We start from the raw sequence: 27,379 nt of genomic DNA, 5'->3' as shown, positions 1-27,379 counted from the left end.
CAAACTTCAAGTAGACACAATTTGATTAAGATATATATGAGTGCATAAAAGTATACAGTATGAGAAAAAATAATTTAAAAGTCATTTTCTGATAGAGAGGAGTTTGAGCTGAAAAAAAATCTCATCATGAATAAATTATTAGGAAAAAATGGAGACAACTTCACTAAGACTTTATTGCAGGCTTCTGCAAGTTTTATCTCTTGTCATGAAAAAAGCATGCATAATTACTGCAAGGAAGAACAATCGGAAATAGAAACTATGTAAAGTTCAAATCAGTTAATGCCATGGGGAATGAGTGACACTTGTTTTGGTGAAATTTGAAAACAAACACGATTTTTTTAAAAGTCAAAACCACAAAATTTTACTATCCTGAAAAAGCTACAGCTTGGACGGGAACTAACTCTGTAACCAACATATATGTGTCAAAGTATGGGGAAAATATCTAGAAACATAGATAGCTTACGTTTGCATTGTCATAACATGGACAGAATTATGAATAACAAAGTGTTTTCACTCTGTATACAGATTGCTTTTCTTATGTAAAGAAAGCTTAGGGTAAATCTCTATATAAGGCTAAACCATTGTCATCAAAACTTAAAAAGTCGCCATATCATATGAATGTATCGGTGTAACTTTATCCCAAACCGCGGAGGGGTACTTGGTGACATCCTCCATCAATGGCAAAAGAACAGTACACTATAAATGCAGTATTATAAGCATATGTATCTGTTTTTGTCTGATATATTTCTGAAAGCTCTTTTCGTCGATTATATTATCAATATTATCAGCTCGAATAAAGTTTTCTTCCTACAACATATTTGTCCTCATTTATGATTTGTGTTTCAGTTTCGGAATGTCATAATTTGAACAAAAGTGTTTTACACTGTTCTCTATGTTATTCAATATCTGATGAGGTGGCCGGTGGTCTAGTGGTAACACGCTTGACAGTCAATCCAGAGGACCGGGGTTCGAATCCCGGTCCAGGCATTGGAAATTTCTGAGATGCTCTTGAGTGCCTTCCACCGAACTAAAGGCCTGAACTGGTTCTTCCCAGGAAAGACGGCTTCGCGTGTATAGGTGCTACATGTATACACCGGGCACGTTCAAGAACCAGACTGTCTATCCGAAAAGAGTTAAGTTAAGTTAGCCGGACACGTCTGTATCTGAAAAATTGTCTCTGTCTGTTTTGGGGGCTTTATCTCACTCTGACCCTCTGGTCAGATCGCTCTGTGTCTGTACTAGTAGAGGATTATTTCGTGTCCTTTGTGACCGCAGTTGCTGTAAAGCGCCTTTGAACGTGTTTATCATGAAAAGGGCGATATATAAATCTGGTATAATAATAATAACAATAATAATAATAATAATAATAATGATGATGATGTCAGTTTCTATATAGATAAAGAATGTCAGGATATGAGGAAGTTTAATATTGATTTCTAAAATAGTGCCTTTTCACAATATCAGTTGATTAGTATCATATACAGACATAGTGTAAAGGTTTCTTCTTAAAATAAGTTTAAGGTATATTCTGTGATGATGAACTAGATTAAAAATTGCAGCATATGAAACATTACTATCTTTGGGACTTTAATGGAGTGTAGCTTCCAGTATTTGCGAAATGCGCTTGACGTAAATTTATGTATTTATCCCGGCTTGACTATCTAAGGTTATGTAATCATATTAGAATAAACCTTCGCAAGAACGAGTTGGATCTGTTGAAGATTTGCAATATGATATTGCAGATACATCGAGCAAGAGAGGCTTTGATCAGAAGAATCATATGTTATACATTTTGCACAAACGAATACGATGGGTTGTTCAAAAGACAACTGAAGAAGATTTAACGTATCTTTTGAATACTATAAGTGACGTGTGCGTAAACTATAAGAGCGTAAAATAAAAACCAATACTGGGTGGAAGATGCCAACCCAAAGTTTGAGATATAGGGAAATATTTGATAAAAGCACCAGTTTCTGATTGCAATATCTCTTCTGTCAATGCGACTAGTCTCCGATACCACCGCTGCTATAACTCATATCGGAAATTACAAGTTTGATTTACTTGACATTAAAAGTATCTTGTAAACACTGTAAATATTGTATTCAGAAAACACTCGAGTTTGCTACTAAACTTTAGGATGAAAATATTCATTTGGAAGATTAGACTATAGAAAAGTCTTTAATATTGGATCATCAGTTATCAGTTATGTTGTAGGTTGGTATACAGAAAATAACCATCAAACATTTGAATAAACTTTGAATAGCCACTTCAAGGTAGTTCACTTGTCAGGAACAGACGTATCTCAATACCGAACTAAAGGGGTTCTGACATATCAAATTACGATATAGGTACCTACTACAAACGTTATGAAAATAATGAAGAATTTCTTGTTGTGGTCGCCTCTATCGAGAACACCGATGAGTATTATTCTATTTTTACTAGGCGATTTTAATCTCCCGAATACAGATATAAATTGAGTGCCTTAAGTAAAAATACAAGTAAAAAAGAACTGTATGGGTCTTTCTTGATAGGCTAATCCATTTCAATCTACAACCAACAAATGGTACATCCCACTTTCAGAAATGAGAACTTCTGGGATATCTTTCTGATTAATTCTCATGCACTACTTCATAATACTAAAACCTCTAGGCGCATTTAGCAATGCAATAGTTTCATTGTCATTACTATATACTTGACAGCTTGGCATTTCCAGCTCAGTCTGTGAATTATACAATATACAAAAGCACAGTGGATCAAAGTTAAGCTCGTAAAAATGTGAAAATGAATTAAAAATCTTTCCTTACGGCATCACATCTTCAATTTTAGATATGTTTAAAAGCGAATTGCATTGCTACAACTCTTTTCACATCCAAACCAAGATCATGCTCTTGAATAGTTGGAACGGGACTGGTCTATGGAATTCAATCCTTATAAATATGAGGGGGTATTGCAGATAACTGAAAAAAATACATCTTTTCAAATACATCTTACATGACACTGCACTAAAAAGCATAGATGCCGCTAAAACATTGGGATGACAACCTCTTTAGATCTAGTCTAGTCAGTTCACATTAACGATATTACATCCAAGCGAGACTTCTTTGTGGTTCATTGTTAAAAGGCCAAGTAAAAGCAGCAATGAGGAGCTAGAAATAAAGGCTTATCCTAGTTGTAACTTTGTCCGCCCTGATCCATAATATTTTACAACTGACTGGCACCCTTAACAATCTTTTCCTATTTAATCTAATAAACTTTAAATGATAAACAGGTTAGCAGCACGTCGTGTATGTATATCTCATTACGATAAATAAACTAATGATCCCTAGAATAACGTTTTCTCCTCGCCTCTTGCTGTATTAAATTTTACAAAATCAAATGTAACTTACATTATGTGAATCCAACACACCCAGTTCAACATTTATGTACACATTAATACCCAGTTTCCTTTTTTTCAATTGAATATTCTCTTAAGCCATGTTCAGTCCAACCCCAGTCCAAATGGACCTTACCTCTGGTTGAAGTAACCTACTTTTTTCTGACAGTAGCACTGTGGACGTTGTATTCCTTATTGCACCAATACTTTCCTCACTTGTACCAAATGCCATATGAGTCGCGACTCCGCAGTATAATCGTGTACGAGTGTATTTTAAATGATTGTATGAAATATCAGTAAGTATGACGTATGGATACCGCCATTACTATTTTATTTAGTGTATCATTTGTGTTAATATATATAGCTTTACAAAGCTACTTCGATTAATTAAACTATGTTCAACGCTGCACAATAAAGAAATAACCTTTGAGAGAGGGACAATTCCAGAAATGATTCTGTACGCAAGGTATGTATCTCTACAAGTAAATAATTGTTCGATAAAAAACCAGGAAGCAAGAGAATGGTTGAATGTTTTTATAACTGACAAGATCGTGCAAGACACTGTTTTAAAAAATTCACAAATCTTTACACTCGCGAAGAATTTTTAAGAATAGCAGTAAAAGTAGCTTGATTAAATATTGCCAATTTTCAATGTAAGTTAAATAATTAAAAGTATTGTGTTTCTTCAGTAATCTAGCACTTACATTTGTTTACCTTGAAATGTAACATGTCTATCATTAGTTTTATTTATATTTTTTCGGAATATAAAATCTGATTGTACTGGCCGCATGTTATAGAGAACTGTACAGGAATCGTACTGGCATCACATCAAAACAATACATTTAGTTTTCATGTCCGTGTCGTGTCAATTTATGTAACAATTATAGCTACAACACACCATCAAGCCGGATATTCCTTTCCGACCTACAACCAGTGACATAATCTTATAATGTTTCTATCAAGGCTATTAAGTCCTAAGCAGACCTTGGAATATATCAATAACATCAACCTTTGGTATGGATCATCAACAAATCCCGCTTGCTTCTGCAGATGTTACATTGAAAATTAAATCATATTATTTCAAAACTGGTCGTGGTTCTTTCAACGTATTCGTGAAACGTCCAAAATAGAAGCAATGTCAAAATAAAGCTTGTGAAATGGTGAAATATGTAATAAAAAAGCCAGTTTATGATAGCAATATATCTTCTGTCAGCGTGAATTGATCCGGATGTTACCCTACCTATAACTCAAGTCGGAAGTTACAAGCTATGATTTATTAGTAAACACTGAATATACTGTATTTTTGTTCCTTTGTTGTGGAACCGACACAACTTAGGTCATATCGCAATTTTCCGGCTTTGATGGTGACGGTGCCCCTCCGTGAATAATTTCATTTTGGGCTGGATGGCTTCTTCCTCAATGAAGAATTTAACGCCCCGAGTGAGGCTCGAACCCACGTCGGTGATGGTCAAGTGATTTGAAGTCAGCGACCTTAGCCACTTGGCCACGGAAACTCCGAAGAACACACTTGAATCTGTTACATTACGTTAGTGCAAAAACACAGATTTATATATTACGCGATAGAACAATTATCATATTAATTTACCTCAAGTCATTAGTTATGCCATGTAGAAATCCAAACGAGTTTGCTTGAAAGTAACGCCTGGACACAAAAGATTCATTACTCTATTTCAGAATTGAAATATATTACTTGCCCTTCTGTGTGTACGTTAGTGATTTGTAGATTCACCATATAGGTAATGACCTAGATTTTTAGCACAGAAAAACAAAAACATGTAACTCCTAGTACTATTGTTAAAGTGTTCGTTTAATTAACAGATTCTTATTACTTTAAGCTTGTTATGTAACTGTTTTCGTTGTGTGTTGTTTTATTAAATCAATGTACCTATGGTTTCACAAAAGGATATTGGAAAACATGACAGCCGCTTGCTTGCGTTGTTTTTTTTTTGCTTCAGTAAATTAATGTTTACATTAATCATCAGACAATTAATGTTATGGTCGATAACCTTAGTCTGTAATGACCATTGATCTTCTCATCAATCATATATATAGATCCTTGTAACCGAATAAATATTGACAATGAAATCATCTCTCTTCAGTCTGTACTCACGCTCTGGGGAAATTTTCCATTCACATTTTAGAAAGGCTCCATCATGGCTGATTCTATAGGAGACAAAACTGACAGTGTTTCATGTGGTGAATAACTTCATACATGTACTTTATATTGGGTACGATTCGTGATACTTTCATTTTTTGCTAATATTAACGAAGAATGTGACACGGTAATTTTAAAACACAGATGAATTTTTGGCTCGCGATTTCGTTACTACGCGTATATATAGAGGCGAAAATAGCTGTTGTCTATAACATCGGGACATTAACGTAACGCGAAAAATTTAATGGGGTAAAAGATGGGAAAATTCACTGATTATTTAACTTTTTAAAAGTTTACTTTTCATTTCTAAAATCTGTTTTTCAATTCTGTTCATGACTAAGACCATTGTTTTGTCCATATGTTTAAGTCTTCTTTTCATGCAAGTATTCGACTTGATCCAATGACGTCGACAATTTCTATAATGAAATATGTTAGCTATCTTAGACTGAACCTTGACCCTGAAAAAGACAAAAAAGATAAAATCGAACATTTTAATAGTAATAATTATAATAATGATAATTATGATTATATTATCATTATTATTATTTTTGTTATTATTATCATTATTATTATTATTCACTAAAATAAGAAGTATCATTACTACCATTATATCATAATTATTATCATTATTATTATTATTATTATTATCATCATCACTGTTATAGTTATCATAATATATCACTGTCATCTTGAGAAACAAATTATATAAGAAAATAAATGCGTTTCATTTTAAATCATTCTATTTTATGTGAAAATGTATACATATGCACGAGATTTGGGCACTAATATGTTTAAACTGATATTATGTCATCATCATGATGATTACTTAAAATAGTTATCATTATATGCAATTAAAAACTTCAATGCCCTGTATGGAAATTTGGTACAGCATTCAGATAATACCGTTTTGATCCAATATTTCAGCATAAGGTTTGTAATATCACTTAATTTATACGTATGATAATATACGTATACTTCGAGAAAACAAATGCAATCATTTTAGCTGCAGATCATTTTTTCTCCAGCACTTGTACTTACGGTGTATATCCTTTGCACTTGTACTTACGTTGTATATCCCATTAGCACTTGTATTTACGGTGTATGTCCCTTTACACTTGTACTTACGGGGTATATCCACTTAGCACTTGTGCATATGGTGTACATACGCCCTAGCACTTGTACTTACGGTGTATATCCATTTAGCACTTGTGCACATGGTGTACATACGCCCTAGCACTTGTACTTACGGTGTATATCCATTTAGCACTTGTGCACATGGTGTACATACGCCCTAGCACTTGTACTTACGGTGTATATCCATTTAGCACTTGTGCACATGGTGTACATACGCCCTAGCACTTGTACTTACGGGGTATATCCATTTAGCACTTGTGAACATGGTGTACATACGCCCTAGCACTTGTACTTACGGTGTATATCCATTTAGCACTTGTGCATATGGTGTACATACGCCCTAGCATTTAGCACTTGTGCATATGGTGTACATACGCCCTAGCACTTGTACTTACGGTGTATATCCATTTAGCACTTGTGCATATGGTGTACATACGCCCTAGCATTTAGCACTTGTGCATATGGTGTACATACGCCCTAGCACTTGTACTTACGGTGTATATCCCCTTTGCACTTGTGCTTACGGTGTATATCCCCTTAGCACTTGTGCATATGGTGTACATACGCCCTAGCACTTGTACTTACGGTGTATATCCATTTAGCACCTGTGAACATTGGTGTACATACGCCCTACACTTGTACATTAATGGGGTATATCCATTTAGCACTTGTGCTATGTGTGTACATACGCCTAGCACTTGTACTTACGGTGTATATCCATTTAGCACTTGTGAACATGGTGTCATACGCCTAGCACTTGTACTTACGGTGTATATCCATTTAGCACTTGTGAACATGGTGTACATACGCCCTAGCACTTGTACTTACGGTGTATATTGCCTTACAGTCATTAGCACTTGTACTTACGGTGTATATCCATTTAGCACTTGTGCATATGGTGTACATACGCCTAGATTTACTTCATATGGTTACATACGCCCTAGCACTTGTACTTACGGTGTATATCCCCTTGCATTGTGCTTACGGTGTATATCCCCTTAGCACTTGTACGTAGGGTGTATATCCCCTTAGCACTTGTACATATGATGTACACACGCCCTAGCACTTGTACTTACGGTATATATCCCCTTTGCAATTGTGCTTACGGTGTATATCCCCTTAGCACTTGTACGTAGGGTGTATATCCCCTTAGCACTTGTACATATGATGTACACACGCCCTAGCACTTGTACTTACGGTATATATCCCCTTAAAACTTGTACTCACGGCGAATATTCCCCAGTACTTGGTATTACGGTGTATACCCTTGTAGCTGTACTTACGGTGGGATCCCTAGCACTTTAAATTACATAGTTGATCCAGTAGCACTTCTAATTACTGTGAAAATACGCCTTAGCGCTTGTACCTACAATATTTATCCCCTTAGCACTTTTACTTACGGTTTATGTTTGTACTTACGAAATATATCCTCTGGCAATAATACTTACGATGTATACTTTTACTTACGGTATATATCCACTAGCACTTGTATATGCATGTGTCCAGACCATACCACGTCCGACTCTTTCTGGAATAATAACATTTTTTCTCCGGTCCCACATTGTTGACGTCCGCTTAATATGCTTTGTAACAAACAACTTTCCCCTGGGATTACTTATGCCCCAGTCCAGGGTAAAAATTTGGGTATGAAAAACAAAACCAGAGGCATTTGGATTAGTATTCTGAAGCTGGTTCTGAAATAGAGTTAAGTGATACATGTTGCTGGACAACTCTATATGTTTGTAATCTACGTCGCACTGCAAAGTAAAATATCTGGAGCAAATGATAATAAAACCACTTTTAGCCAACTCCTAACTTATTTACAATCATGTTTTCTAAGAAACGAAACAAGTTTGCCAATCTTTCATTATAGCAGTCGTTTTGCTCTGAAATATGGGAAATTCTATATCAAAGATACTTTGCCAAGTCCCATTAGCAACTCGTTTGACGCATTCGACACTCTGTGTGGTATTTCATTAGATAAATAAATATAATATGGCCTCTTACCAGCATAGTTCGCCAGGTGACGTCAGCATTTACTGCATCTGCCGGAACTAGAAACTCATCGAGGTCAAGGACAGCAACAAACCGGAAACCATTGAAACGTTCTATACAATCAAACACGGTAACTTGTTCGTCCTGGAAAGCCAGCATATTCTTGCCGCCTGGTTTCCGACTGAAACTCACTATAAAAATATATAGATATACGAAACTATCATAAGTTTCATTTATTTCTCATTTCAAATTCATAGTTATTTCGAAAGTACCTAGGTTGTGTGGTGACCTATTGAACCAAAGACCGACCAGAGAAGCTAGTAAACTTATTTAGAAAAAACTCCCTACTGCAACAGTCACACGCACGCTATGAAAAATAACCTACCAACGCATATGAAAATCATTCACTTACTCGATAATGAAATATGATTTAAGGTACTTATAGAACAATTACCGGAGTACTTGAAAATGACGTTTTGCGTTGATAAGAAGGGTGTAAGAAGTATAATCAAAGGTAGCTTACTCTTTGCAGGAATATCAAATTCTCTTGTGATGAGTAATCCCTCTTTGACGTAATGATCTAGCACAACTTTAATATCGTCCACAATGTTATATGTAAACAACATGATTTTGTCGACTCCCATAAGTTTGTTAAACTCAAACCACTCAATGAGTCTGTCCGCAGAATAATTACCGTATACCAATTTCGGACACACTGCTATAGAATCCTTCCGCCTTGGTGGTTGTCTTTCTATATCAATATACTTTAAAATCTTCTCATTCTTGCAGTTTTCTTTGTCCGATAAAGCAACCTTTGTAGGAAATTTGTTCTTATTAGCATCGCTGCCCATTGTTACAGTACCACCACTTTCCATTGGTATTAGAGGGCACACAAATTGTGCTGCTTTGATAATTTTGAATATGTGCATATTCCAAATATTTTTCCACAACATAGGCGATGATTTAATTCCAATGCTGTTATTTTCTTGATTTGTATGCTTTTCTGCGTGTTTTGTTTTTCGTTTACGTTTATCTACTTTGTGATTATTCCGTTCTCTAACGGCAACAGATGTTACGTTATTGTCATACCTGTAACAACAGTAGTACCGTGCTTTTGCAAACTGGTAACCTTCCCAACCATTTAGTGTTATGATACCGTGTCGTTGGCTGTTAGAGTAGTACTCAAGGGGTTGCAGAAAGGTGCGGGACTTGATAGTACTGTTTCCGTAATGATTATTCCCCTTTTCATTTTCTGTATCATGATTAACGTTGTCCCCTGTCTTCTCTTCGTGAAAAACTGGAAATTAAAACAGTTTTGTAAGGGGCAACATTATCTATTAAAATCGAAGAATGTGTTGTAATTTTGTATACGAAAACTAATTTTGAAAATATTTCTAGGGTCTGGCAAGAATGCATTTAAATCTCTAACATGTTGTTAATGGTAAACAATAAATAAACGGACACAATTCAGATATTGATATTATAAAAACAAACCTTACCACTGCCATTAGGTGCTGTTAAAATATTGCTTGGAACATTTTCTTCAGCAATTGCTGATATGTAGAAAACAGGTTTGCCTTCTATTCTCCTAAGCACGGGATGATCATAAAAGAAAACCTTATGATTCATCTTTTCCATTACATGACCATCCATGTCACCGTTTTCGTCATCAAAATTGTTTTGAAAATCCTCTGTAGAGTTAGTTGAATGTTCGTTTGACGGATAGCCATAATTATCTAACTGTTCGTCTGACACAGCGCCATCTGTTTCCTCCGTATAGTTTTCTTTCGCTTCACCAGCCGTAGAAGCTGATTGATCTTGTAGTCCCTCAGAGATATGTGCCATGTGCTCTTTTGCGTCATCACTCGGATAATCTACCGGTGTGTTTATTTGATGAACTCTTATATTAATAGAAGTTGTATGACCTTGATTCTGCAAAGTAACAACAAAATAAGAGGGATATACGTTAAATTTTGTAGTTAAGCAGACTGCTATGTCTAGTTTCATTTCCGAGTGAAGCATTTACAAGGCTACTAGGCTAGTCCATGAATCCATTTTAAGGTTTTGACTTTATATATCTTTTAAAATTGTAAACATGTGTCGCATTTCGTTTCTGTTACACATGTAGGCAATTCATCTGGCAGCAGTTATATTATCTACACGGTTTGATTATATATAGTCATGTTGGAAGTTAAAAAGTAAAGTTTTAGTGCTAGAAACTTCCAAGTGGTAGTTTTTTCATTGGTTGCTCCAATACTTTCTTATATATGTTTATAATATATTTGCTTTTCCAAGTTGTTGTTTTTTTCCGCCGTGTTGAGTGACGCGGGTGGTTATAGCCTAGATTATGATCGCGCTCAGATGAGGGTATAAAATTTTAGAAGAAACATTTGCTTGCTCGACATTTAATGTGATCTGATGTTTTATTTAAAATCACAATAAATGGCTTTCCTCAATTCACCTTAATGTGCAAGTTAAAAGCACGTATATCAAATTATTTATCAGTTTGCTTTTACTCTATATGATAAAATCACTATCACTTGCTCTCACTTATTTTGATACATGTCAAAGAAAATGAATTCTTGTTAGGACCACAATATGTAACAAAGTTACTGATATGCAGAAAATAGAGTCATTACACAAATAAAAAAATCATTTAAAACAGTTTTTAATCTAGAGCTCTTTGCATATGCTTTGGCACTTATTTACCGAGTTGACACCAATATTATAAATCCTTCTCAAAAGCGTTCGTTTGACTGACCGAAATAAGTGCACGCGCGGGTCCGCAAAAGCGATATTGGCCTGCAAAAATAATAATGACTCTAGTGATATCACTTTTTCCCCACCTTATGGGCCCCGCCACTATACCCCCAAAGCTTTAACAAAGCACTGCATGATGAAATAATGCATGGAGGGGCACTTTAGGTCTTGCTCCACCATCAAAGCTGGAAAGTTGCCATATGACCTAAAATTGTGTAGATGCGACGTTAAACTCAACAAAATATTTCAATTAATATATTTCAAAGTAGCTTGCATTTACCGTAATGAATATATATTCCTGCTTACCGTTATGTACATTCCATTTATAACAATCAAATATAGTAACGTATAAAATGTAAGAAATGTTAGCAATATACGTTGAATATTAGTTTTCCACATTGTCGCCCTCTCGAATGATAAATACTTTTGTTGTTTAAAGGCATTACTCCGTGTCCTTGACCCTAGCATTTTGGGCTGCAACTTCATACACTTCATAATCTACAACGCAATACCTGATAATTCTGTAAGGTTCATACACATTTTACTTTGTGTGTTATAATCATCATAAAACCATTTTGATTTTTTTTGCACTTATAAAAGAAACAATATTCCTATAATTTATTACAATCTACAAAATTTTCCATATTTCACAAAACCTAATAATTGCTTACACTGCATGTGTTAACATAGTGACATTTTCAAACTTTGACCGTTGGCCATTTATTTGAAAAGATAAAGATCGGACATCATATATAAAAAAGCAATAAATACAGTATTGTATAGGTCATATTTAATATAATTACTTCGGTACAAAAGAAAATTAAAAAGTTCATATTTTACATATCTTTATTCAAATTTATCGGTAAATGCATAAGCTTTGAAACTGATTGTGTGACGATAAATGAATATAGGTTAATTATTTATATTGTACGAGTAAGTTTTCTGTGCCAGGTATTGTCCGGAAGTATTGACCTGGCACTCATGAATATTCCGTATAATTTACGTAAATTAATTTTCGGTTTTCGGACATAAATAGCGATATAACTTAATATTACATATATCGTTCTTAATTGATATACTGTCACATGTGCAGGTATATAGCTGCGCGGACAAAGCGTTTGCCTGCCTATATCAGGGTCGGTGGTTCGAGTCCTACGTCCATATTTTTTTCCATAAATTTTATATGCAGACTTACTACTCATTTGATCAAACGTATCGCGATATTTATGGTTCATTTTTGAAGAGTAATCGTATCTACCCGTTGTAAAAAATGTGGAATAAAATTGTTTTAAATGTATATTAGATAAAAAGACAAATTACCTGTCACCAGCGTTCCAGAAATTAATACTACAAGAGAAACAATTAAAATTAATAAAATATGATAATAAAATAATGGAAACGATAACATTACAATACATTAAATTGAAAAAAAAAAGTTCTATTCAGTAAGCGATTTCGAACCCGTGGTAACGTGTGTGGAAGTCAGACACTTTACCTCTACGCCACCGTGTCGTCGATTAACTTTACATGTTACTTTAGTAATGTAGATACTTTCAGGGTACTAATATTGCGTAAATTAACGAAAACGCCCGAAATACTGGCGAAGATTAATGAGTGCCAGGTCAATACTTACGGACAAAATCTTGTTCGATTATTGTTGCAACTGAAAAATACACAGGTCTGTATTGAAGTAATCCGCTTGACAACAATTAAACTGCTGACACAGAAATGAAGTTATTCAAGTTATCTTGAATATAAGGTTTTGTTTTTACTTTTACTACTTTTTTACCAGTATTTATATAGCATACTATAATCCTGTTTATGATTTTCTGCCAAACTCTTTTTTTTTTAAATATTGACGTCGACGTCATTTCCTTCGTCCACTTTTGCAATGAATAAAAGTGTCTTGTTATAAGTTGCAGTTTGACCCTTTTTTTTTTACTTATACATTCTGTTTAAAAGCTCATTTTCTTATTACACGTGGGCACTACACTCCGTTACACATTTTCAGCACAATAACAATGACACAGCCGTATCTAAAACTGTTTCAAGTATATTCAAGTATATATATATCAGTGTACGCCAGAATTTGATCTTATAAAAAGATGAATATTCCCAGGTATGTAAGGATGCGTTTACTGTTGATTCCCTTGCATCTAAAGTCGTTATATCAAAACATGTAAAGGTGCAATTTCCCATTGATATTATTTCAAACTCTTATGAAATAAGTATCTCAATATTCATTATCATTGTTTTTCAGTACAAAAAGATGAACTATGTTCAATACTGCAGATTTAAGAAATTCGCACTTCACATTTGTAATTTATATATACATATATACATTGAGTTCGATTAGACGATATACCTACCTGGAGAATTTGATACGGATTTGCCATAAAAGCAGCTGCAGCAATGGTTTAAGTTACAAATTTAAGAATGCGACGAAGAAGTGACCTAGTAATGAGTATAATTCGGTGCACTAAAACGTGCCTCGAATGATTTCCTTGGAGTGTTTCATTGATCTGATGAGTTGAGATGTTCTGTAAGCATGATGTCGGACATGCCACTCACTTTCGCTCCGCTTCCGCCAAAACTATAAAAGCGCTTCAACACGAAGACTGGGTATCACGGGTCCAATGTAAACTGTCCAGATATGTTGACAAATGCTGACAAATAACCAAACGGATACATTTGCATTGCACTGTTGAAATGAAGAATGCAGACTTTAACTTGAATATTCATAATTTTAACGAAATATTGTGGAATGATTCTAATTTCACTAGGGTAAATTAATCGATAAAATTTTACTCGGACTTTTTCACATATAGTACATGTGTAAAATTTCAAACTTTAATCTATTAATCTATTTTTACTTCTGAAATAACGTGATATCTGTAATAATTTCTAAAGTGTACCAACCTCATTGATTAGAAATCTCAGCTGAAACTACAAGTGACTGAAATGCTTGTTATGATACTTATCTGTCCTGTAGCACATAAACTTTGACAAATTTAATATAGATATTTTAATTTGGAATCCCATATATTTAGTTTCAGCAACTGATCATGAAAAAGAGGCGTATCGAAAAAGTCGAAACTCGTTTTGTTAGAAACAACAAAGCAAACATTTTAAACCTCATCATTATCAAGCTAAAATGACGTCACGAATAATACGTCACAGTTCTTTGAATTGTTGGGAGGGAGTTAAAAAAGTAAACAAACTTTTTTTTTCTTTCTTTCTTTTTTTGTTTTTTGTTGTTTTTTTTTTTTTTTGTTTGTTTTTTTTTTCAAATTTTAAAGTGAATGAGCTTCGAAATTTGCAAACGTACGTTGGATAAGGTATGGCGGACTTCCAAAACGGTGATTTTGAATGAATGATTTTCTTTCTTCTGAAAGATTATTTAGGCTTACATTGATAACTGAGATGCTATTCGAGTTGTGAGACGGTGAACAATGACTAAAAATACGCAATTTACTGGGCCAACCTGTAGGCCAACTACTTCATAGTATATTAGGTGGGTGGGATATGATAATGGATAAATATTTATTGAAAGAGCTTCAAGAGCCTGTTATACTCCGTCACAAAATGTGATACTATTATTGATGATTAACTTTTGCAACGATGTTTCGATTCTGGAGACACTTTCAATTGGAAATGGTCCGTGAACTGCAAAGCAGCCGCTTTTAAGTACGAAATATATAAAGATTTATTTCTCAATAAAGCTCGAATTAAGGCAATAAATTGAAAGCTTTTAATTTTAAAAGACAGTTTGTTTTATCTTTCAAGTGCGGTATAGAACTTGTGTCACATTACCTTCTAAAGCTAGAAGTAGACCTTCGGAATGTATCAATGATAAAATCTTAAATATATTGATGTAAGATTAAAGTTGTTTTCCAAATCAAGACATCATATGTCCAGGCTGAAAGTAGACGAGGCCTAAATCAAAATAATGTTTAGTATAAGTATGTGTTGTGTTTTCATAATTTCGTGTCGGCGGGTCGAAACAAATAACTTAAAGGCATTTATCGGGTTTTTGTCTTTTTGTTTTGGCGGGGCGAAGTCACGACAACGCTACAGCACGACTAATAAAAAGCACCAACACTTCATATTCATACCCGCCGAACTATAATATCACATTTACCAAAAATTATAGCATATCATTATCTGTCACTATAATTATGCACTTAATACTGCAGTGTATTACTCAAGTCTTTCTTCACAAACAGAGCATCTTTTTTCCTTTTGTTCTGTCTTGGAATGCAGTCAACACACACTAATTGAGCACATGGTTCCGTTTTGAAACTTCAAAAAAATCAAGTAAATGTAAAGCCTGGAATAAGACATTGAAAATTTGAAGGTGGAATTTGACAACGTTTATGTACATAATTAAACGTACAATGTTACGTAGTAAAAGTAGCTTATAAAAGATGAAGCGATGGGCCCTTCACGTATCGCATATATTCGCGTGTTTATACTTCTGAATAAGTATAAAGGTTTTATATCAAATGTGTACGCTTACACTATGCAGAAATTTCAGTGTCCTGAATTTTCACACGTCAGACAAACATTTTTGTTCCCAGCATGTAAAGGATAATGACCTCTTTAATATTTTTAACGAATGTAATATTCAAACAAGACACGACAAGTGTCTTCTCGACCAAGTAGTTTAGGTCGCTGACTTCCAATCACTAACCCCTAGTCGATGTGGGTTCGAAAACTCGTATGAGTTGGAGAATTCCGCTTGCTAACTGAAGGTACACGGTTCCACACAGGTGACTGGCCATGCCTTAAATAATGCTCGGACGAACATCTTTGGTCTTCCTCCACCATAAATGATGGCAAATCATCATATGACCGACACTTAGTGTGTGTGGCGTTAAATCCAACATAAACAAAAATAACAACAACAATGCAACAGTGTCACAATGAATTCGAACAAATTTTAGCATTACCGTATCAGCTTGTTCTCGCAAGCTTCACATATTTCTGGGACATTCAGAATGTTACCATATATTGTTTTTCATAAAATATTACATGTCTGGTCTCTAGATTGACCTTGGCCTAACTCTAACTATAGGTTTGTGTTATTTTCAATTCCATTAGATTCCGTAAAAATAACATAATTTTCTAAAACTGAATAACCAGTTTTATTTTCTTATAAATATAAAAGACTTCCGTTATATAATCTCTCAAAAAAATATCATGTAACACGTTTAAACCATCCAACAGGTGATTTCAAGCCGGATCAATCATTTTCCTGTCTAATCAGGTCAGCTTTTCCATCAGCAGGGCTCAAACATTCGGGATTAAAGGTCCAGGTATAATCGCCAAACGAAACTTGAATATCCCCGTCCTCGTCTATCTCCTCTACCGTACCTTTCTTGCCGATAATCTGAAAAGCAGAAAGAAAATACTACGCTGTATTTGGGAATAAAACTTTTTAATTCCAATATTAAATTGATGGACAGTTCAAGAACACAGCCAAGTGGTTCTCTGTGATGCATGATGAAATGGGCTGTAGTGGGTAATCTATTTTCTTAAGGTCTGAAACGTTTTGCATTGTACCTGTAGCAACAAGGGCAGCAGGAGAATGTGCGGCTCTTATTTTATCTTTGTTAGCTTTTGATTCATATATGACTTTCAGAAGAGGACAAAAGATGATATATTGAACCAGCTTACTTCCACATGCCAACTTGATAGCTTCTTCATATGGAATAGTTCTGGGACAACTATATCGGTGATGGGCAATCGACCTTAACTGCACAGCCACACCTCTAACTGAAGTACTAATACAAGGGTAAGGATAAATTTGCTATATATAGTGTAACTTAAATAGAAGGGAAAAATAAGTTCATTCGTTTAATAACTTATATACATGAGTAACAACTTCCGAATTTCTAAAAAAAGATATGAAGTTTTGTTAGTGATCGAGTAGACTCTAGTAAGCCTACCTTGTCCATGAGCTCATTCCAACCTCCCCGGTCAGTCTGTAACATCCGGACGTGGTCAATGCTGCCATTGACTTTCACCACCTCACCTGGCACAAACTCGCGTACCTTGAGTAACGTAACACAATTAAGAAATAATATATCTCATCCAGTGATTTGTCGTTGAATAAATCATTATTTGGAGTTCAGATGCGAAGGAATTATATCACGAGGGCGCAGCCCGAGTGATATGATAATACGCATCTGAACGACAAACAATGATTTATTCAAGAGCAAATCACTAAGTGAGATATGCTATTTCGATTCTAACACGTTACCAAGGATTTTAAAGTACATCCTTGACGACATTCATTAAAAATTTGTCCGTTTTCAATCGGTTTCTTTTCCAGCGCGCCGCTGTACCGTTTGACGCCATGACGTAATAATTGTAACGTCAGAACAGTGATTTGTTGTACAATAATTCACTGTTTTGTGCCTTCTTTGTTTAATAGGAAAATGAATCGGATCGTGTTAGAATATACATTATAACTCTTCATCGTAAAGTTCGCAAAAACTTACTTGAAATAATTGTTAATTTAAATTGCGTTGTTAAAACACTATTTAGCTAAAACAATGCTTACTTGAGAATATTATATGTTGATTGTGTTAAACATAGACGCCATACATCCATTATGAACAGCCACGTGCCCTAATTCAAGTATAACTGAAACTGCAATCATAACATATACCTTGTTAAGAACAGAGTCTTGGAATGTCCAGCGACCAGCGCTCTCGAAGTCCACAGTGATGTCATCACCTTTTGAAACAATCACCACTGTGACACCTGTTTTTCCAATACACTGAAATGTTTAGAAGTACATTTGTAGGTTAGATATTAGCAGAACTTTAAATGCTAGCCACCAACTTATTTCTAATGCAAATGAAGTTCGCAGTTTTCACAACTTTGGCGTACTGTTGCGTTACTCCGACTTTTATGATTTAGCCTCTCGTCGCACACTTTATATGATGACAATGTGTCAGCATGAACATTATCTCAGGTGCTAGCAAGTGCTTAAAAGTTTGCATTAATAATTTATGTTACATTTTAACGTGATCACTAGTCTTGTAAGCTATCATGCTTAATGGATCATCTGTTGTCCATAACCAACTAAACGAAGTCAAATAACTGTTCTAAGCTCCTCTGTGGTCCTCAGTGAACTTTCATAGTGTCACGTAATCGTTCCCGGCTTCTCGTGTGTCCTTAAGATTGTTCCAGAGCCCTCGATTGGTTTCGATCAGCTTACCTTCGTGATAATTTCAGATCTACCGTTGTTCTCGTCGAGCAAGTCAAAGCTTTTGTATTATTGTTCTGAGCGCCTGTTATGTTATGTCCTCAGTTAAATAACCCCACTCATACGTTAAATTCATAGGCTTCTTGGTTGTCCTAAAGCAATATGCAATTTACAACACCAATATGATCGTTCCCGGTCCCTCTACTTACCTCTGCCATATGATCACTCCAGGCTCCTCTGTTATCTTCAATCATTTTCAGTACATCAACACCAATTTTTATTCTGACTTTATCACCATCCTTGAAATTGGCTCCCACTTTGTCATCAGTTTCATCTACTGGCGGATTCTTTTGATCTGTCTTTGCTCTTAGTGGTATGGTATCACTGGTCTTAAAAATGTTCCCGGCTTCTAGGTCTAGAAAAAAACACACCTTGATATCGTCAATAATTGCAAAAGAATTTTTTATTTGATATTATGTTTATTAAGCAATTTAGCAATTAAGTTGAAACATATTTTATTACTCAATATTTACACCACATGTACAACAGTTGTACAGACACGAATGAACATGTAAATGGGTCAGGTCATAAGTTCTTAGAACATCAAATTACGGACCTCCCGAAAATATTACATAACTAGTGAGAGGAGAATATTTATAAAACAATTATATTTTATAATTTTTATTTTGATTACTGCTATTTGCCCTTACTCTTTTGAGTTCCAAATAACTTTAGAATGGTCTAGATTTAAGGTAAGTTTACACGTATAATTAAAAAAACCGCATCGTTCTTCTATCAGTTCTAATCGGCGTATGTAACTGTATATGTTTTTAATGTTGTTCTGCAGATCTGACACACCGGAAGTGATGGCGTAAAGTCATTTATCCGGAAAACGTAGACTAAAGCCTAGATTTGGCGTACGGTAATGAATCGGTTATGAATAAATGGCAACATGTGAGTAAATTCATTACAAAGGTAACGTTACTATCTTTCTAAAATATTAAAGACATTAAAACATCTGACATGTTAAATAAATCAAAAAATGCTTACAAATAAGCTCAAAATGCGCAGATCTCTTTAATTATTGGCAAATATCTCAAAAACAAGCACACGGTCCTAAAGTAACAGATGTTTTTACACAAGTTATTGGTTGCTATGCTAATCAGCGGGTGTTTTGATTTTAACGCGCAGGCGCTCTTTACGTGTGGCAAAAAAACTCTCAACCAGTAGAAAACCTACATAACATTATCATTAGTATTACGAACTGTTTTGCCATTATAAAGATAATTTAAGTCAAGCAATTTATTATACAGTATAGTTTTTTTACTTTGTTTAAAGATTAAAGACATGTATGTTTATTAAACATATCTTACCTGAAAAGCCTGCTTTATTCATATTTTCGTCAGAAAAGAACAAGTATTTCCAATCTTTTCCACACATCATTCAAATATAAAACTTGTTCTTTACAGAACAGAACAGAACAGAACAGAACATCACTTTATTAACTCTAGTTACATAGTACAGCAACACAAGAGTGTACAATGCATAATACAATTAAACAAAGCATGCTTTTACACGTGACATAGTATAATAATGCCCTAAGGTTTAACTGGTACTAACAAACATTACTTAATTATTTGTAACAGCAGTTTTAGTTGCATAAGAGAAGTACTTATATTTCAGAATATTTGGTCTGTTGTAATAGTATCGTTTGATATACTTCTTTCGTTCATTATCAAAAAAATGAGCATTTCAACAAGTAATGGAGTTCATCTCCTATGTCGTTTAAACCATATACTAAACATCTACGTTCATGTATTTCTTGACAAATCCATCTACCAGTTTCTACTGGGAAATAGTGATTACCAGTCCTGAACTTTAAGAGACTTGAGTATTCTTGTTTATTATGTTGAAGGAGATATTTTTCAAGTTTAATGGAATCTTTGAATAATGAGTAATTTCTTCCCTTACTTGAATTATCAAGAGAGGAATGCCAGTTTTGTGAATTTTGATCAATTAAAATTTGCTTTACTAAGTTTTTAATAGTTTTGCTTTCTATATTTTCCTGTTGAAGCCATATATCATATCTGCCTACTTCATTTAATATTTCTTTAATTTTAAGTATCCATTTAGATTCAAAATTTTGTTTGCTTCTCATATTTTGATAAAATTTAAATGCAAGTTTATTTTGGCTTCCAGTTAAAAGTCTATTCCAAAATCCAATCATCCTACTTTTTACTATAATATCAAGAGGATACCTTCCAGTTTCACCATATAACATGTATAATGGGGTACTTTTTTAAATTTAGAATTTTCCTTAAAAATTCACAGTGAACTTTTTCAATTATTGCCGTGCTTTCATGTCCCCATATTTCAGCTGAGTACATTAGAATTGGCAGGACGGTATGATCAAACAGCTTAAACACTAGGTCAATTGGTAGATTGAGATTGTAAGTTCTTTGATATACTAGATGTAACGCCTTTTTTGCTTGTTCAGCCAAATGCTTTCTGGTTGTTAAAAAACTTCCATATTTAGAAAAATATGTTCCAAGATACTTGTAAGATCGCACTATTTCTAGAGGAGAATCACCAATTTTGAATGTGAATTTGTTATCATTTCTTGAACCTAGCACTAGAACCTTAGTTTTACTAATATTTATGTTAAGATTCCAGGTATTACAGTATTGTACAAAGTCATTCAGGCATTCCTGTAACTTCTTGTATTACTTTTTATATTCAATACGCAATCTAGTACTGCATGTCCATCCGAGTATAAAGGATCTAAATCAACAATACTGAAATCATTTAATAATGTATAACCTATCAGCGTAGATAAAACATAATCAATGACCGATACATTTCTAAAGGTCATTTTTCCAATACCATCCCGGCCACACCTACCATTAAGTGCAACAAGGTTATTATTTTTGCAAATATCGATCAATTTATATCCGTGATTATTCTTTTTCTTATCCTGAGATTTTCTATGAACAGGTATACCATAAAATTCCATCCGAGCTTTTTGGTCTAAAAATTGAACTGCGTCACTATCGAGACCAAAAAGATCATTCAAAAAATCATCGCTTACAGTCAACTCTGGCAATTCTGCGATTTGGGCGTTATAATCGCCAAAAATATGTACATATTCAAACTTGTTTCACATATCAGATATTTCATTTTCAAAAATTTCAAATTCGTCGTTTTTATAAAAACGTGACCGTATAGGTGGTACATAAACTTTACCAATTATCAAATCATCTTTCAAACCTGTGTATTTAGAGCTAAGTTTTAACCAAAATAAATAGTCGCATTGAGTATTTAAAATTTCTATAAACGGAAATATATCATTCTTAATGAATGCACCAAGTCCACCGGACTTCCTCAGAACCTTTTGTTTTCTTGGAATATTCCCAAATGAGTAACCATCTAGACAAATGTGGTCATATATATCAAGTTTAGTTTCAATAACTAACTAAATCGTTAAATTCAGTGTAGTTCGATCGCCTTTTCAGGCCACAAACGTTCAGAGATCCTACTTTGAGTTTGTCGGTTTTGAAGTTTTTCTAGTTTTTATTCACATAAGCACTGTTCTGGGCATTTGTATTGGGTTTAACAGTTTTTCGAGTGTTATTTTCGAATGAAATGTTCAGGTCATCTCCCCCAGCACTCTAAGTATTGTTGGTTGCATAAAGGTCAACTCCTACACTGTCTGTGGTAGTAGGAGCGGAACCGCGCGTCGGTGTGACACGCATTGAAGCCGTCGATACAAACTGATTTGCTCCCTGCAGGGATTCGAGTTCACGCATCGACTGGCTGTAGGCATCAACGTGATCAGCCGGAGATTCGGCCAACATATCGCTCTCCGTGTCACTTTCAGAATTGTCGTTTGCTTGCGTTACCGCCAAAACACTGAACGCATTACTCGTGGTCACGTGGTTGCGAGTCAACGGACGCTGCACGTGCGATTGGGTCAGGTGATTATGCGCCGCTTCTGAATATGTAGAGCTTACTGTCATTCGATCAACATGTGTCGATCCTTGCATAACGCTGCGCCATTGTGGAAATTCATCTTGAACTACCTTTTCCTGCACAATAAGTTTCGCTGGATAGCCGATATGAACAGTTTTTGGAGGTTTTTTCGATCTTTCCGCTTTGTATTTAGGCCAGATGCGCGACCTTGCCTCCATAATCTCGTTGGGATAATCTATTTTTTCATTATATCTATTTTTCCCACAACTTCAGATAGTTGTTATATATATTTTTCTCCACCTTGAATGACATCTACATACTTTGGGGTCGCGGATCCATGTCACTGAAGTTGCTGTTTTAAGTGATATACCGGAAATCATTGCGTAACTATTATGCATATGACATGATAAAACATAGGTCACCTGGGTATCCTAATTTGAGCGGATCATAAAAGTTACTGAAGCAAATAAGATGGCTCTGATGTGATATACATTAATGCCTCCGGTCATCAATGACATTAAAAGAACACCCGGATAATATATCACGTGGCGGAGCTATTTTGTGAATCAAAAAATAAACATTTCTCTTGATATCTAGTAGTTTAAAATCTATAAGAATATTATGGTGGTATAAAACTGCCACCACTTAATTATCAGGTTTCATGAAATGTTTCACGAAAATAATTTAGGTTTTCACGTTAATAATGGAGGATTTCATGAAAACAGTTATCACAAAGGCCACTTAAATATCTTAAGACGAAATTATGCTAGTTATTGTATGGTGGCATATTTCTGCATACGATAACCAGATAAGTTTCGCGAAAATGTATCGAGATTTCACGAAAAACAGAAAAAAAATCGCGAAAACATAAAAGCTGAACTACAAATATTAAATGGAAAAAGATTGCGTTAGTGCCCACTACTGCATAGGGAAACCAGATAAATTTCGCGAAAATGGACTAAACTTTCATGAAAAACGGTAAAGTTTTCGTGAAAATAAAATGTTTTCGCGAAAGTAATATTTTATTTTCACGAAAACTTTACCGTTTTTCATGAAAATTTGGTCCATTTTCGCGAAACGTATCTGGTTTTCTTATGCAGAAGTGGGCACTAACACAAATTTATCCACTTAATATTTGCAGTTCCTTTCGAGAAAAGGTTTTATGTTTTTGCGGAAAGCTTATATTTTTTCGCGATTTTTTTTATGTTTTTCTTGAAAACTCGATACATTTTCGCGAAACTTATCTGGTTATCGTATGCAGAAATATGCCACCATATTATTGCTTTGAACTGACACCACTTAAAGAAAATTTTCATGAAAAGTTTCGCGAAAGCAGATAATTTTTCATGAAACCAGATAATTTTTGACGAAACACAAAACATTTCAAGAAAAGTTTGCATGAAAAGTTTCGCGAAACCAGATAATTTTTCACGAAACCAGATAATTTTTCATGAAACCAGATAATTTTCACGAAACCAGATATCTAAAAATAGATAATCTCTAATTCGGCGAGCATTACTGTTCATCGTTTGGGACACAACTGGGAGGAGTATCGTACATAGTGTTTACCTTGTTCAGTGTTCCTGAACCATGTCAGCCCTAGACAGAAGAATCGTTCCGAATATGTTCTGTTTCTATTCTTAGTTAACTACTCTCACGAAAAGTTAATTGGCATCATGAAAACTTTAACAGTTATGCTGTGGCAGTTAGATGCAGTAACGAGCAAATTTTCATTTTAAGATATTTATCTTGCATTCATGAAATGTTTATCTGTTTTCGTGATTTTTGTTTTACGTTTCGTGAAAACCTAAATTATTTTCATGAAAGTTTTCATGAAACCGGATAATAAAGTGGTGGCAGTTTTATGCCACCATAGAATATACTTAGGAACTTTAATGGACATATCCTTTTGAAACGATGAAAATGTAGTTACAAAAAGTCTAAATTCGTAAGATATTAATCAAATCAAGGACTATAACTACACACTGAAGGAAAATAACTGATATAAATCTCTTTTTTTATTTCTTACATAATAATAATATCTTTTATTTCCTCCAATTCTGAAGAGCACAAAATTTACTATCCATGATTTAATAGAATTAGCATGCAGTGTGGTAAACTTGAATTCCGCAATACAAAGAATAGAGCAGATAAAAAATGTAAGTGTAGAAAACCCCTCCCCGCTACCCGCCCCCTCTCTATTAATTCTGACCGCTGCATTCACCATTCGAACCACTTTGATAAATTCAAATTAGAAGAAACAATAGAAATAAAAGATAACAATTTTAAGATGATTATTATTATTTTTGAATACTGAATGAACTGATCACCATTTGAGAATAATTGGATACAAAACCAAAGGCTGAACTTTTTAAATTGAACATTTTATTTTCAATTTCGACTTTTAATTATATTTCAAGTATCATGTAAGCTTATTGCGACACGTGGTAAGTTATGTGAGATCACGTGGGGAAATACTGAACAAATCCTTGTTTTTATTTAATGAATTCATGGAAAATATCATTTTTTCATTGTTTAACCAAAATTTGTCGAGATCAAAAGTGCCGAATAAATAGTCCATTAATCCAAAATAATCAATGAAAATGCGCATTAGTAAAAGCTGTGGGATTGCAAAGATCTACATATAATTTCCGTTGTCTTTCGATGGATATTTACTATAAAAGAAATTCATTATTGACCGAATAGATTCAAATACAATATAACTCTAACGAAATTTATATTGTGTAGTCGTGTCTTTTTGTCCTACGTAGAGTGCGCATGCGCGCAAATTGTTTCCCGTACCCAAGGAAGTAGCTCTTTGTAAAAAAGGTATATACATTTTATTCCACCATATTATAGAACATATATGTACTTACGACTGTCAAAAGTTTCATTCAAATCTACATTGTAGAAAAAGTTCTTTTCGCGAAAATATTATCAAAATTGTGATTTTCAAATAGACTCCAATCATGAAAAGTTGTTTTAGGTCCGAATTTCAAATCAGTCGAGCAAACAATTAAGCACACGACCTTATCTGTTTTATTTGCCGTATTTTCTAAGTACATTCTTATTTTTTGAAAAGTCAGGGTTCAATCAAATTTTACATTGTAGAAAAAATTTATCCAAACGTGTAGAAGTACCTTAAGTAGGTTGTATAAATACAGTGATAAAATACTCTTGTATTTAAGCTGTTAAACGTTTCCATGCATGAGAAAACTAGATGTTACTAAAAATGCTGATATAAGTAAATGGATGTTAATCAGTTATTATCAAGTGTTGCCAACCCTGGTGAAAAGAAAATGAGCCAGTGCAGATAAATATCCCAGTTATAGGAGTTTGTAGTCTTTTCATCTACTTTGATTTAAAATATGCTAAAGTCAATCTTCTGACATCCCAAAGTAGGATGTTAAAAACATATAGTTCCATTCAATATTCCAGTTAGGTGAATGATATTTCTGACCGTTTTGGTCTCCTTGAATTTCTTTCAAAGAAATAACAAATAAAAAATAATAATTTTAAAAATATTTACCTGAAAAATCCACGTCAGAATTGACAGAACATTCCAAAGTTCCAAGTTCAATGCAGTTAGAAATCAACTCTTCGATTTTTGGATTCCTTTTGAACGCATAATTTCTTTTTGCATAACGAATGCTCATTTTTAGACTTTCTACTTGTTCCCTGATAAGTTTCAGCGTCGGTTTGTTTTTCACGGCAATAATGAATAGTTTGCTTGACTGGTTTGCAACACTTTTTATCGCTTCATCAACAGGGACGATCGTATTTTCAAGCTCTTCACACGTATTTTCCACTTTAACAATGTTAGCATCACTTTGAGCTTTGATTTCTTCCGCCTTTTTCAATATGTTTCTTTCTTGTTCATCAAACCATGCATTTACTTCTTCTCTAAGCATTTTTATATCCGTTTTGCACTTAGAGAGGAAACCTTCAAATTCCGTTCCATTATCATGTGCTGAAGCCTTGCATGATATGATTTCTCTAGTACAATATTCAATATCTCGAGTAAAGGTTTCGAATTCCTCGCTGCTTTGAAACCCGTCTGCTTTTTCTGAAATATAATGTATTTCGCAGTTTCGGTGTTTCTGTATGATACAATCTTTACAACAGACTACTTCATGAGTGGAGCAATAGAGCTTAAGAGTTTCTTCTTTGTGTTCCTGACATATATATACTTTATCATCTCGTGGTTTAGTAAGCGTATCCTTTGTTTGGTTCAAATCGATTAAAGAATGATCTTTGCAGAATTTACCCTTTCTGTGATGACGGAAACAAGTTTTACACATATGTTGTTCACATTCTATGCAGAAACCGTCAGCAAGCGTATCTGCTTCTTCTTCTTTACAAGGGAAGCATAATACCTGTATACTCCGGTCTTCCAAACTAGTATCACCTTCTCTTCTTCCTGATACTTCCATCATTTTTTAAGTTTATAATTATTTTGTACTATTATTCTCATACACTAATATATATGTGTATCATACTCTGTCACATTCGAAATAAAGAGGTAAACAGTCACATTTTTATCAGTACAGCAAATCAAGGAAGTAAATTGAGATAAAGTCCTTGACTTAAAGTAATGCTTAATTTCTACATAACTCGATACACAGTTCGTTTAAATATCGGTAGATTAACTGTTTCCAAGATAGCAGAAAAAAAACTGATTAAACTTGCTTTATATTAAATGTTTCTTGCTTAGCACCAGTGTAGTCTAGCATAACCTGTAGATTACATGTAT

The 27,379-nt window shown here is 34.3% G+C and overlaps 2 protein-coding genes across 3 annotated transcripts; both read right to left on the bottom strand.

Annotated features, from left to right (window-relative positions):
• Window positions 1-5,329: 5,329 nt before the first annotated feature.
• On the bottom strand, window positions 5,330-16,442 carry LOC123527009 (uncharacterized). The gene is made up of 5 exons (XM_053523645.1): window positions 10,178-16,442; window positions 9,202-9,975; window positions 8,691-8,869; window positions 8,151-8,377; window positions 5,330-6,007 (listed from the first exon to the last, which is right to left on the bottom strand). The coding sequence occupies exons 1-5, from the start codon at window positions 10,698-10,700 to the stop codon at window positions 5,827-5,829; spliced, it is 1,884 nt and encodes a 627-aa protein (XP_053379620.1). The 5' UTR covers window positions 10,701-16,442; the 3' UTR covers window positions 5,330-5,826.
• Window positions 16,443-16,571: 129 nt separating this feature from the next.
• On the bottom strand, window positions 16,572-27,374 carry LOC128548530 (uncharacterized). Of its 2 annotated transcripts, XR_008367140.1 has the most exons (6): window positions 26,156-27,374; window positions 18,867-19,072; window positions 18,115-18,225; window positions 17,390-17,494; window positions 17,118-17,224; window positions 16,692-16,830 (listed from the first exon to the last, which is right to left on the bottom strand). XR_008367140.1 is itself a non-coding variant. In XM_053523647.1 (5 exons), exons 1-5 carry the CDS (start codon window positions 27,060-27,062, stop codon window positions 16,684-16,686), a joined length of 1,476 nt encoding a protein of 491 aa, XP_053379622.1. In that variant the 5' UTR covers window positions 27,063-27,374; the 3' UTR covers window positions 16,572-16,683. The 2 variants fall into 2 exon arrangements, 1 of the variants encoding a protein (XP_053379622.1); XM_053523647.1 differs by lacking the exon at window positions 17,118-17,224 and having other exon boundaries at window positions 16,572-16,830.
• Between the last annotated feature and the right edge of the window lie 5 nt (window positions 27,375-27,379).

The sequence above is a fragment of the Mercenaria mercenaria genome, chromosome 14 (genome assembly GCF_021730395.1).
Source record: "Mercenaria mercenaria strain notata chromosome 14, MADL_Memer_1, whole genome shotgun sequence".
In the NCBI taxonomy this organism is placed as follows: domain Eukaryota; kingdom Metazoa; phylum Mollusca; class Bivalvia; order Venerida; family Veneridae; genus Mercenaria; species Mercenaria mercenaria.
The sequence above is the reverse complement of the archived record's forward strand: the minus strand, read 5'-3'. Positions and strand labels throughout refer to the sequence as shown.